The sequence below is a fragment of the Alligator mississippiensis genome, chromosome 1 (assembly GCF_030867095.1).
Source record: "Alligator mississippiensis isolate rAllMis1 chromosome 1, rAllMis1, whole genome shotgun sequence".
Classification (NCBI taxonomy): Eukaryota; Metazoa; Chordata; order Crocodylia; family Alligatoridae; genus Alligator; species Alligator mississippiensis.
In genome coordinates, this window is record NC_081824.1 from 126579770 (window position 1) to 126593321 (window position 13552).

The following is a 13552-nucleotide window of genomic DNA, read 5'->3' on the forward strand; positions in this document are numbered from 1 at the left end:
AATAACCCAGTTTAGACAGAAATTGGTAAAGGGAGAACACTCAAGAGCCAAAGCTAACTTTGCACTGAAGACAAGGCCTAAATATTTCTTTTTGCTAAAATAATGCACTGCCATATATTTCAGTTTGACATTTCTATTGATGTCGCTACATTTCAGATAAGATCCCTTTGAGATGAGGGCTGATTCACCTCTCAGTTACTGTTTTAGACTGTCTGCAGGTTCAGCAAGACAATACATTTGCACTGAACTTTTTAAGGCTTTCTTCACAATCCTGATTGCCCAAACAGTCATTTAAAACCAAATTCTTGCCTAGGCTGTGTACTACCAAGGAGTGCAAAATTTATTAATACAGAATCAATAGGGCCCAGGCTATGCTCATAACTCTTTTTCCTGGTTTATCCCCTTTTTATATAATTTTTTTCTCTTTTGATTCACAAATTGTTATTAACAAGAGAAAATCCAGTATATTAGCATCAGAAAATTTAAGTTTCTTACAATATTTTAGATGTGACTCATAAATTAAATTTCTATCTATACATAAAGTCATGTTGATTCAAAATAAAAGTGCACCATGCTAGAAGTTATGTATTTGTGATGTATTTTTTATGTAGGAAGCGTCTCTCATAGGTATTTCCTTTTGCCTTCAAGTCAGGCCATCAGCTATGATAATTTTTATTTACATGCCAAAGGATATCAAGGAGTTCCATTCTAATAATAGAGCTTCAAAGAGCAAACTTTTCCTTCTTCCAGACACATGAATAAAAGGAGTGATCACACAGGTATTCAGGAGAACATTCAAGGCAGTTCTCAGTTTTTGAACTTTATTAGGATTTGAACTTTAATTAGTCTCAGTAGAAAGAAGAGCATAGCATTATTTGGCTGAACATGAAAAACATCTGCCTGTGCTCTATGAAAAAGTGAGATTACTTGAAAAGCTTGTTTTGGAAAAAATGTTTATGCTCTGACTGCCCAAGTTGCTAGGAGGAAATTATAATAAATTTCATACAGAACAGAACTTTGCTAGGCAACTGTAGAAATTTTGGTGGTAATGTTGCTGCTGCTGCTGTTGTTATATTTTGCTATATATCATGCTGGCTGAAAATAAAAACTAACCAGCTTTTGTTGAAAAATGCTGATATACGTGATTTGAATTGTTTTGTAATAACATATGTATCTAGCTGAACATTTTAATGGGAAATTATTGAAAAGTGTGTGGTCAAAAGAAAACTTTTTTATAAGGTCAGAATATTTCATTTTTGTCTTTGTTTCTTTATTATACCAGTCAAAACATTTTGACTGTTACAACAATACATAGCAGAGCCCGGACCATTCATATCTGGGTGGTTCACGTCCCACATTATTTTGCTACAGGTTACCAAATTAAAAATGAGTCACTCATCTGCTTGCTGCAATTTTTACTTCAGAGTGTACCTTCTCCACTTTGCAGCACAGCAGTGGTCCCAGATGGCTCATTGTAGAAGTGGTGTCCTTAGAAATAAAAGTCATAGCTAGCAGCTAGAGCACCTCAGCATCCCATGCAGCTGGTTGTTGCGGTTACATGTGCCATGGGTACTGTGCAAATCTTTAGAGGCTGAGGAACCTAACGCTATGAAAAATCCAGGTGCTGCTGTATTTAAAACAGTTTAAATAGAATGTTTTGGAATGCTAAATTTCACAAGAAATTCTAAGGTTTCCATTTTTTGTTCTTCTTTGGGACAAAACAAAATTCGGTGTTATACCTGTTCTAAATCACAACATGGGCATCAAGTTTTCTTCAGCTCCATGTGTATTTTTTTTGTTTCTAATTATTGTACTAATATATTTATAAATAATTTTCATATAAGCTTAAGCTTTACAAAAATGTATGGAGTTAGTATTAGTGAAAGTGGTTGGTTTAGCATCCTTGAGGGTGTCAGCAGACTTAAAGATACTTTATGGTAGTGTCTTAAAGACGCTGCTCTACCTGCCTGTGTTAGTCCTGATCTAGGAGAGGCATTTCTGTAGTGATCACAGAGAGAACTGAGGTTCAGTTACGTTAGTTTTTCATCTGGTTTGCCAATTCATGCAATAATGAATTCGTGAAATGGGACCTAGAATGAAGGACTGGTGAACTAGTGATATATAGAGGCCACCAAGCATCCTTTAGAGAGGAAAAATTTTTTGAGCCTTCCTGATCTTGGCAGGGTTCAAACAAGTGATCTTTAGATGAAAGAATTCGTAGCCTCGTGAGGCATGTGTAGACAAAATGGGGTCCCTAAATTGAAACGGTGTTTTAAAAAACACCGCTTCAATTTAGGGCTGATTAAACCCCTGTGTCATGCACACCCCCCACTGACTTACCTGCCTCTCTGGTGGGGAGGGGAGGATGAACTGCAGGCAGGTAGAGCGGTTCCTGGGCTGCAGAAGGAGCTGGTGCTTCTCTCCATGACAGTGGTGGCCCCCCACCAGGCAGCACTCGCCTGCAGGCACCTGGCTCAGGTGGTCCCGGAGGGCACCGCAGCTATGGATGGAAGCACTGGGCCCCCACGCAGCTCAGGCAGGCAGGCAGGCAGGCTCCAGGAGGGGAGGAAAAAGAAAGATCAGGCTCACCGCTTTTCTTGGGTGGAGTTGCTTTGTTGGGCTGCTGTCAGGATGCCTGCACGGCTGCCTGCAGAGTCCCTGAGCTGCACAGAGCCTGGTGCTTTGCTCCGCGGCTGTAGGAGCAGCAAACTAAAACTCCTCAAAGGAGTTTTAGTTTGCTGTGCCCCAAGACATTTAAGGCGCATTTACACTGCCAAATTTCCTACAGTGGCTGGAATTAATGTGCAATATGCTGCCGAACCATGCAAATACCGACACCATTAAAGCAGTACAAAAGCATTTAGCCTGCTTTAAAGTGTCATGCGCACACACCTTTAGTAATTTGCTAAAGTACTGAGCCACTAGGTCATGCTACACCCTGAGGAATGAGGGCTACTTTTTTGAAAGAGAGGTTTAGACCAGAATCTAGAGCTTAAGCAGGCAAAGTCTTCTATTCTGTCAGTACACATACAGAATTACCCACAATGCTGTTCTGCAAACACACTTGCACACATTCAAGAATCAGAAAATATGCTATACTGTTAAACGTGCAACCAATATTAACAAATGTAAATAAAATAATAAAACTAGTTTTTCACACCTTATCTACAATTTTCAAATTTAATTTTAAAGGCAGTGCTTTGCAATATAAAATAATTTCTAAATGTATTTTAGGGTCTTCATACTAACCTAAGAGAAAACACCATTGCCTGTGTAAAGTGAAACCTAAGGGCGCTTGTACACGTGACTAACATTCAAGTCAGTGGTATTTACTGTCTCTCATGTTACAATAGTATTCCTCAGGTTTCTCTTCTTGCACTAACTGGAGACACTCAAGAAGACGTTTTAGAAATGTTTAAGTTTAAGAAACATTATGCTGGTCACCTATGACTTAGTGGGGCTAACAGAGACCTGGTGGGATTCATCCCATGACTGGGCGGTACATATTGAGGGCTATAGATTGTATAGAAAGGACAGGTCGGGGAAGAAAGGGGGGGGGGGTTGCACTTTATGTCAGTGAGCAATATACATCAACCCTCATCAAGAGAGAATCCGAGGCTGAGGAAGTAGAAGGATTGTGGGTTAGGCTACATGGGGGGCAAGGAGAAAGGGATTTGGTGGTAGGGGTCTGTTACAGACCCCCACACCAAGGGGAAGAAGTAGATGCGGGGCTCCTGAGGCAACTCTCGGAGACCATAAAAGCTAAAGAGGCGGTAGTCATGGGGGACCTAAACTACCCGGACATCTGCTGGGAGACGCAGACAGCAAGGTCCCATCGCTCACGCAGGTTTCTAACTTGTGTACAGGACCTCCACCTGACACAGGAGATGTATGGTCCCACTAGGGGGAATGCCATACTGGATCTGGTATTGGCAATGGGAGATGACATGATAGGGGACCTCCAGATCGGTAGCTATCTGGGAGACAGTGATCACCTTATAATAGAATTCAACATAAGACGGCGAGTGGGTAAGGTAACTAGTAGGGTAAAAGTGCTAGACTTTAGGAAAGCTGATCTCATTGCACTCAGGTGATTAGTCAAGGAAGCACTGCAGAGTAGGAGTTTTGATGGGATGGGTGCCCAAGAAGGGTGGCTGTGCCTAAAGGAAACGATCCTTTGGGCACAAAGCAAGACGATCCCCGAGCGAGGCAAAAGAGGGAAAGGGGCCAGGAGGCTTCCATGGCTGACCAGAGAAATCCAGGGCAGCCTAAGGGCCAAAAGGGGAGCACATAAAAAGTGGAAACAGGGTGAGATCACTAAAGATGAATATACCTCCTCTGCTCATGCTTGTAGGGAGGCAGTTAGGCGGGCCAAAGCTACCATGGAGCTGAGGATGGCAACCCAAGTAAAGGACAACAAGAAATTGTTTTTTAAATATATTGGGAGTAAAAGGAAGGCCCAGGGAGGAATAGGACCCCTGCTAAATGGGCAGAAGCAATTGGTGACAGATAGGGGGGACAAGGCTGAACTCCTCAACGAGTTCTTTGCCTCAGTGTTCCTAAGCGAAGGGCACGACAAGTCTCTCACTGGGGTTGTAGAGATGCAGCAACAAGGCGCCAGACTTCCATGCGTAGATCCTGAGGTGGTGCAGAGTCATTTGGAAGAACTGGATGCCTTTAAGTCGGCAGGCCCGGATGGGCTCCATCCGAGGGTGCTGAAGGCACTGGCCGACGTCATTGCAGAGCCACTGGCGGGAATATTCGAATGCTCGTGGCGCACGGGCCAAGTCCCAGAGGACTGGAAAAGGGCTAACGTGGTCCCCATTTTCAAAAAGGGGAGGAAGGAGGACCCGGGCAACTATAGCCCAGTCAGTCTCACCTCCATCCTTGGTAAAGTATTTGAAAAAATTATCAAGGCTCACATTTGTGAGAGCCCGGCAGGACAAATTATGCTGAGGGGAAACCAGCATGGGTTTGTGGCGGGCAGATCGTGCCTGACCAACCTAGTCTCTTTCTATGACCAGGTTACAAAACGCCTGGACACAGGAGGAGGGGTGGATGTCGTATACTTGGACTTCAGGAAGGCCTTCGATACGGTATCCCACCCCATACTGGTGAACAAATTAAGAGACTGTGATGTGGATGACTGCACAGTCCGGTGGGTGGCGAATTGGCTAGAGGGTCGCACCCAAAGAGTCGTGGTAGATGGGTCGGTCTCGACCTGGAAGGGTGTGGGCAGTGGGGTCCCGCAGGGTTCGGTCCTTGGACCGATACTCTTTAATGTCTTCATCAGCGACTTGGACGTGGGAGTGAAATGTACTCTGTCCAAGTTTGCAGATGACACAAAGCTATGGGGAGAAGTGGACACGCCGGAGGGCAGGGAACAGCTGCAGGCAGACCTGGATAGGCTGGACAAGTGGGCTGAAAACAACAGGATACAGTTCAACAAGGAGAAATGCAAAGTGCTGCACCTAGGGAGGAAAAATGTCCAGCACACCTACAGCCTAGGGAATGACCTGCTGGGTGGCACAGAGGTGGAAAGGGATCTTGGAGTCCTAGTGGACTCCAAGTTGAACATGAGCCGGCAGTGTGACGAAGCCATCAGAAAAGCCAATGGCACTTTATCGTGCATCAGCAGATGCATGACAAATAGGTCCAGGGAGGTGATACTTCCCCTCTATAGGGCGTTGGTCAGACCGCAGTTGGAGTACTGCGTGCAATTCTGGGCGCCACACTTCAAGAAGGATACGGATAACCTGGAGAGGGTACAGCGAAGGGCAACTCGTATGGTCAAGGGCCTGCAGACCAAGCCCTACGAGGAGAGACTAGAGAAACTGGACCTTTTCAGCCTCCGCAAGAGAAGGTTGAGAGGCGACCTTGTGGCTGCCTATAAGTTCATCACGGGGGCACAGAAGGGAATTGGTGAGGATTTATTCACCAAGGCGCCCCCGGGGGTTACAAGAAACAATGGCCACAAGCTAGCAGAGAGCAGATTTAGACTGGACATTAGGAAGAACTTCTTCACAGTTCGAGTGGCCAAGGTCTGGAACGGGCTCCCAAGGGAGGTGGTGCTCTCCCCTACCCTGGGGGTCTTCAAGAGGAGGTTAGACGAGTATCTAGCTGGGGTCATCTAGACCCAGCACTCTTTCCTGCTTATGCAGGGGGTCGGACTTGATGATCTATTGAGGTCCCTTCCGACCCTAACATCTATGAATCTATGGTCAGACTACAGGTCTGTCTAGCCCAGCATCCTGAATTTCTCAGTAGCAGAGAGTAGATTTGAAGCAGAAGAGTATTTATCCATGACCTGTCCAGATTGATAGGTTGCAAGCCTTTCTTCCCTTACAGTTTGTAGCATTTAAAGGCCTAGGTAAACCTAATTTGAAGGTTGCAACCCTACTTTCTTGTTAAATAGCTACTGATGGAATTCTGCTGCATTAACTTGTCTAGTCATTTTTTTAACCTACTTATATTATCAGCTTCTGCAACATCTTGTAGCAATGAGTTGTACAAGTTAATTCCATGCTATATGAAAAATCTCCTTTGTTTATTTTAAACCCTTGGGATAATAACTTTATTGTATGTCCCCTAGTTATATTATTGAGAAAGATGGAAAATAACACTTTCTCCATTGCATTCATTATTTTATAAACCTGTATCTGATTCCCACTGCCCCTTGTCTTTTCTCTACACTGAAAAATCTTAGCTTATTTAGTGTCTCCTGGTCATCATTGCTCTTGTCTGTATTTTTTTTTTTTATCTCTACTATGTCCTGTATGAGGAACCAGAGCCGAACAAAGTCAGTTCTTGATTTGAAACTAATAAAACAACAAACTGAAGAAGACATGTTTATACCATGTTACCACCACCTCTCCCTTCCCCACTCCCCACCCCCCACACCCAGAAAAAAAATTTTACAATGTCATGTAACATTTCTGCAGGTCCAGTGAGTAAGAACTGCATTTCTGCCATGTTCACTATTAAGAAAGGTTGAAATATACTAACAGCATTGGTAAATTCCAGGAAAAAACATTCGTTTTGCAATATTAGTTCAGTTGCCTTTTGACCTGAGCAGACACATTGTGATACGATTTTTGATTGCTTGATTATATATTCATTTTGTCCTATATGGGCAGTCATCAGGTTTTTTAATAGGACTCCTGTATCTGCAGTACATACCTGTATCACTTTAGTAAAACAAATTTGCTTAGTAGAAGCATATACTTGGGTCTGGTCTTGGGACCAGCTACTGTTTCAGTGCAACCCCCGAGAATGGATAACAGTATTTGAAACTGAACAATAGGAAGCACACAAGGATGGATGAAGGGGTGCAGTGGTGCAGTCACACCCTGCTTCAATTCCTCCTCCCAGTAGTGAAGTATAGTGGAATGGAGTGGAGCAAGGCCAAGATGATATTACAGAGGCCACTAAGAGCCAGACTATTTATCTTTGACTCTGTAGCCAGCACCAAATTTTCAAAGATTTCATAGATTTCATAAACAGAGCTGGAAGGGACCTTGGAAGATCATCAAGTCCAGCCCCCTGCCCAAGGGGCAGGAAGTCAGCTGCGGTCATAGGATCCCAGCAAGATAAACATCCAAATTTCTCTTGAAGGTGTTAATGTAGGTGTTTGAACCACCTCCGGTGGCAGGCTATTCCAGACCTTGGGGGCTCGGACAGTAAAGAAATTCTTCCTTATATCCAACCTGAAACTGTCTTGCAGTAGTTTATAACCGTTCAACCTCGTCATCTCTTGGGGCGCTCTGGTGAACAAACGTTCCCCCAGATACTGGTGGTCACCCCTGATAGACTTATAGGTGGCCATCAGATCACCCCTGAGCCTGCGCTTTTCCAGCCTGAAGAGCCCCTTAGCTCTCAGTCTGTCATTGTAAGGTCTGTTTTCCTGACCTCTGATCATGCGCGTGGCTCTTCGTTGGACTCTTTCAAGCTTCTCCACATCCTTTTTTAATTGTGGGGCCCAAAACTGGACGCAGTACTCCAGCTGTGGCCACAACAAGACAGAGTACAAGGGGAGAATGATGTCCTGGGATTTGCTTGAGAAGCATCTATGGATGCAAGCCAATGTTTTGTTCACTTTACTAGCTGCAGCATCGCATTGCAGGCTCAGGTTCATCTTGTGGTCAATGATGACCCCCAAGTCTCTTTCTTCCATAGTGCTAGCCGGCGTAGCACTGCCAAGCCTATAAGGATGCTGCAGGTTTTTCCTCCCAAGGTGGAGAACCTTACATTTTTCAGTGTTAAACACCATCAGGTTCTCATCCGCCCATTTGCTGAGCCTGTCCAGGTCAGCCTGGATCGCCCTTCTGTCTTTGGGTGTGGATACTTTGCCCCAGAGTTTGGTGTCATCGGTGAACTTGGCCAGTCCGCATCTAACTCCTATGTCCACAACATTAATGAAGATGTTGAACAACATGGGTCCAAGGACAGAGCCTTGGGGGACCCCACTGGTCACTGGGCACCATGACGATTGACTTTCATCTATTACTACCTTTTGGGTTTGACCACGGAGCCAATTTCCCAGCCAGCGGATCGTGGTGGACCCAAGGCCACAATTGGCCAGTTTCACCAAGAGGTGATCATGGGATAGCAGATCAAAGGCTTTTTTGAAGTCAAGATATATGACATCAATCTCCTCTCCCTTGTCCAGGTGATAGGTTACCTGGTTGTAAAAGGAAATGAGATTGGTCAAGCAAGACCTACCCGCAACAAACCCATGCTGGCTATCCCTCAGGATGTTGGCGTCGGCCAGTCTATTAAGGATGGCCTCTTTAATAAATTTTTCTAAGATCTTCCCCAGGATATAAGTCAGGCTGATGAGCGTGTAGTTTGCCGGATCCACTTTCCTCTCTTTCTTGAAGATAGGCACCACATTGGCCTTCTTCCAGTCTTTGGGCACTTCACCAGAGCACAAGGAGTTTTCAAAGATCCATGCTAGGGCCTGAGCTATGATGCTCGCCAGCTCCTTGAGTACCCTGGGGTGTAGATTATCAGGGCCAGCTGACTTGAAGGTATCTAGCCTGTCAAGGTGTTCCTTCACGAGGTCAGCATTGATGGAGGGCAGGGGATCATCCTCACCCGGACCTCCCTGTCCTGTAGTGGGCATGGGCGTCCCATGAGACTGATGAAAGACCGACGCAAAGTACGCATTTAATAGGTTGGCTTTTTCCTGGGCGTTGGTTGTCAGTTGTCCCATCTGGTTTAGCAGGGGTCCAATGTTGCCCTTGCTTTTCCTCCAGCTCCCTACATATCAGAAAAAGGACTTTTTATTGTCCTTGATACTCAAAGCTGGTTGGAGTTCAGTTGCAGCCTTGGCTTTCCTGGTTTGCTCCCTGCAGGACCGGACCAGTGCAGAATATTCCTTCTTAGAGGTGAATGCCACCCTCCATCCTTTGTAGGCCTTTCTTTTTAACCTCAGGATGTCTGCTAGATCCCTGGAGAGCCAGGGGTCTTCTGTGCCCTCTTGCTGCCTTTCCTCCAAGATGGAATAGAATTAGCTTGTGCATTGAGGATCGCTCCTTTGAGGAGCAACCACTCTTCCTGAATTCCCCTCCCCTTGGGGTTGTGGCCCCTTAGGGGCTCACCAACAAGCCTCCTGAGCTTGTCAAAGTCAGCTTTCCTGAAGTCAAGGACTTCGGTTTTGCTGACTGACTTGCCAGCTTTACAGCAGATGGTGACGGTGATCAGCTCATGGTCGCTGTCACCCAGCTTCCCATCCATCACTAGGTCGCTGATTAGGTCATCCCCAGTTGCCAGTACCAGGTCGATCAGCGCTTTACCTCTCATTAGCCCGTAGACTTTTTGGGTCAGGTAGAGGTCATCCATGCATGATAGGAAGCTTTGCAACCACTCAGATTTTGCTGAGCGATCCTCCCATGAGATGTTCATAGATTCATAGATGTTAGGGTCGGAAGGGACCTCAATAGATCATTGAGTCCGACCCCCTGCATAGGCAGGAAAGAGTGCTGGGTCTAGATGACCCCAGCTAGATGGTTATCTAACCTCCTTTTGAAGACCCGCAGGGTAGGGGAGAGCACCGCCTCCCTTGGGAGCCCGTTCCAGACCTTGGCCACTCGAACTGTGAAGAAGTTCTTCCTAACGTCCAATCTAAATCTGCTCTTTGCTAGCTTGTGGCCATTATTTCTTGTAACCCCTGGAGGTGCCTTGGTGAATAAAACCTCACCAATTCCCTTCTGTGCCCCCGTGATGAACTTATAGGCAGCCACAAGGTCGCCTCTCAACCTTGTCTTGCGGAGGCTGAAAAGGTCCAGTTTCTCTAGTCTCTCCTCGTAGGGCTTGGTCTGCAAGCCCTTAACCATACGCATGGCCCTTCTCTGGACCCTCTCCAGGTTATCCGCATCCCTCTTGAATTGCGGCGCCCAGAATTGCATGCAGTACTCCAACTGCGGTCTGACCAGCGCCCAATAGAGGGGAAGTATCACCTCCTTGGACCTATTCGTCATGCATCTGCTGATGCACGATAAAGTGCCATTGGCTTTTCTGATGGCTTCGTCACACTGCCGACTCATGTTCATCTTAGAGTCCACTAGGACTCCAAGATCCCTTTCCAATTCCGTGCCACCCAGCAGGTCATTCCCTAGGCTGTAGGTGTGCTGGACATTTTTCTTCCCTAGGTGCAGCACTTTGCATTTCTCCTTGTTGAACTGCATTCTGTTGTTTTCTGCCCACTTGTCTAACCTGTCCAGGTCTGCTTGCAGCTATTCCCTGCCCTCCACCATGTCCACTTCTCCCCATAGCTTTGTGTCATCCGCAAACTTGGACAGAGTACACTTCACTCCCTCATCCAAGTTGCTGATGAAGACATTAAAGAGTATCGGTCCAAGGACCGAGTCCTGCGGGACCCCACTGCCCACACCCTTCCAGGTCGAAGCCGACCCATCCACCACGACTCTCTGGGTACAACCCTCCAGCCAATTCGCCACCCACCGGACTGTGTAGTCATCCAAGTCACAGCCTCTTAACTTGTCTGGGTAGTTGAAGTCACCCATGACAACAATAGCCCTGGAGCGTGCGGCCTTAGCCAGTTCCCAGGCGAACTCATGGTCAAGCTCTTGGCTTTGGGTGGGAGGTCTGTAGTAGACTCGCACCATCAGGTCCCTTGTGCCATGTTCCCTATGGATTTTAACCCAGAGGGTCTCCAGTCGTCCACCCTGATCACCAAGATCAGCTTGCAGGGACGTGTAGCTTTCCTTAACATAGAGAGCTACACCCCCACCCATTTTATCTACTCAATCTCTCCTGTACAGGGTATAGCCATCTATACCCATGGTCCAGTCATGGGTCGAGTCCCACCAGGTCTCCGTTATCCCTATAACATCATAATTATTTGTGTTAAGCAGGAGGACGAGTTCCTCCTGCTTATTCCCCAAGCTCCTGGCATTTGTGTACAGGCCGGCAAGTGTCACCTTGGGGGTTCTTGGCTTGCCCACAAATTGTACCAGGGCTGGGGCAGCGGTAGGCTCCCTTAAATGCCTTGGACTGCTGGCTTTGCAAGGGTTGCTTAGTGGGCCAGCAGTGGCAGTAGGCCTTTTGGCCTTTTTGATCTTTCTTTGCTATATAAAACTGTACAACCTTGCGATTTAATCTATATTAATTACTGAAGATACAATATTTGTCTGCTTCCTGAGGCCCTTGTGAGAAATAAGGGTTGTAAAACCTGATACATTTTTAAATGTTCAGTAGAAGAGATGAAATGAGGCTCTATAGTCTTCTAGGTCCAAGCCTGAAGCAGTGTGCTGTTGGCTTAAAGGCATTTTATAGTAGTATTTTCTGTCTGTCTAGTTATATCTGAGATTCTAAGTGACATTCATGTAGGTATGACAGGACTACTAATACCCATGTATGTGTCACAGGAAATATATCTCTTAGCAAGTCAGTAACAAGTCCTTGGTAAACGTTCTTTGATCTTCTTGTGTGTTTTCCTAGTAGAAGCTGAGTTGAAATTTTTAGTACTTACACAATGAAAGTGTTCAAGTAGTAAAGTTTTACAGTTAACAAAATCTTTCAGAATTATTGGACCCATCAAACTCTGGAGCCCTAGTTTCAGGCTGTTTGCAAACTCTAGCAGTACTCCAGCAATTTATAATCAATGCACATTTTGAAGGTTCTTTTGCAAATAGAATGAAAGGCTTAATTAGGAGGAAAAAAATTAAAGCTGTTTAAACAAGATGGCTGCCATTAAAGATAAGCTCAGTAAGCCCCTGCTACTTGGATCAATTTAACTTTTGGCATCAGAAAGAAAACCTAGATGACAATATTAGGCAATTGCCCAGGATATATAATCATCCTGATTTGGTACCACATTCTAACAGAGATTTAATATATATTGGTTCATACATAGTATGACAATAGTACATCATAAATGCAGGATTTATGAACCAACCAGTGTATTCCTAGAGAACAGATAACAAAGTCCTTTAGATTCATTTTAAACAGCTGTGATTGCAGCATTTGCATCATGTTTTTGACAGAACTGTTCTCTTTTTCTTATAGATGTGCTAGAGCTTAATATTCCAGTTTCTTGGCAGAACAGAATTGCAACTTCTGAAGAAGAAGCTGCAGCTCTTAAACTGCAAGCCAGCTGGCGAGGGACTTATATTAGAAAAGTGTTAAAAGGTAGAAAACCAGGTAAGCCTTTAAAAATATATTTTTTAAAAACATATAGTGTATCCTTTAATTAATTATCAAGAGTCATTATACATAAATTATCTGAATAGCTAATTTAAAAATATATAGGAAAACTGTGAAATATTACAGATGAATAGCAGATAGTGTAACAGGGGGGCCCAATCCTTGTTACTAAAGGTAAAGCCAAGGAGCCAAGATAACTGGCTTCAAGACAGTACAGAGAACCTGGTTACAGAGCTGTAAGTCTGCTTTCAGACAGGCAGGCTGCTGGTGCAAGCCATAGAGAGGTAAATGCCAAAACAATAAGCCTGCTATTTGGTAAAAGAGGAACCCCTGTACCGCATAAGGGAAAGAAACCTTGTTACTGGAAGAAGAGGAGGCAGGCAGGGATATATACACAGAGCTCTAGAGATTTAGTATGGCCCTGATTTGGAAGGGAGGAGGAGATTTGCAGAGAGAAGACTTGAGATATGTAATTTTTGTTCTATGGTTGTTTATGTTTATGTTTTAGCCATGAGGCATGGGTCTGGCTATAGCAGAGTAGGGAGGTCATGGTGAGTACAAGGGGAAGGTATATGATCCATGGGCATAGAACCCCCTGAGAAAAGCAGACTGACTGTCAAGGAGCTAGGGCTGGAGAGCTCAGGGAGAGAGATTGACAATCAGAGAGCTAGGGGAGGAAAGCGCGGAGGAGAAACTGATAATCAAGGGATGGAGACTGTGGGCCCTGGACAAAAGCAGCCTTTTGCAAGGTGCTATGGGAAAAGTGAACCCCAGATAAAGGCTAAAAGTCTGAGTTGGCTGAGACCAAATATAAAAAGAAGATGCCTTGCTCATAGGACTAAGTTTAAAAAAAAATCAGGCTGTACAAAGACAGTCTGCTGAG

The 13552-nt window shown here is 45.1% G+C and overlaps 1 protein-coding gene across 6 annotated transcripts in view; it reads left to right on the forward strand.

Moving 5' to 3' along the window:
- ADGB (androglobin) overlaps positions 1–13552 on the forward strand; it is a 299037-nt gene that overhangs the window by 185408 nt on the left and 100077 nt on the right. For all 6 annotated transcript variants that reach the window (XM_019488363.2, XM_019488361.2, XM_019488358.2 and 3 more), the window contains one exon: positions 12532–12666. In XM_019488363.2, coding sequence (XP_019343908.1) covers positions 12532–12666 — 135 coding nt within the window. The remainder of the gene's footprint in view (positions 1–12531; positions 12667–13552) is intronic.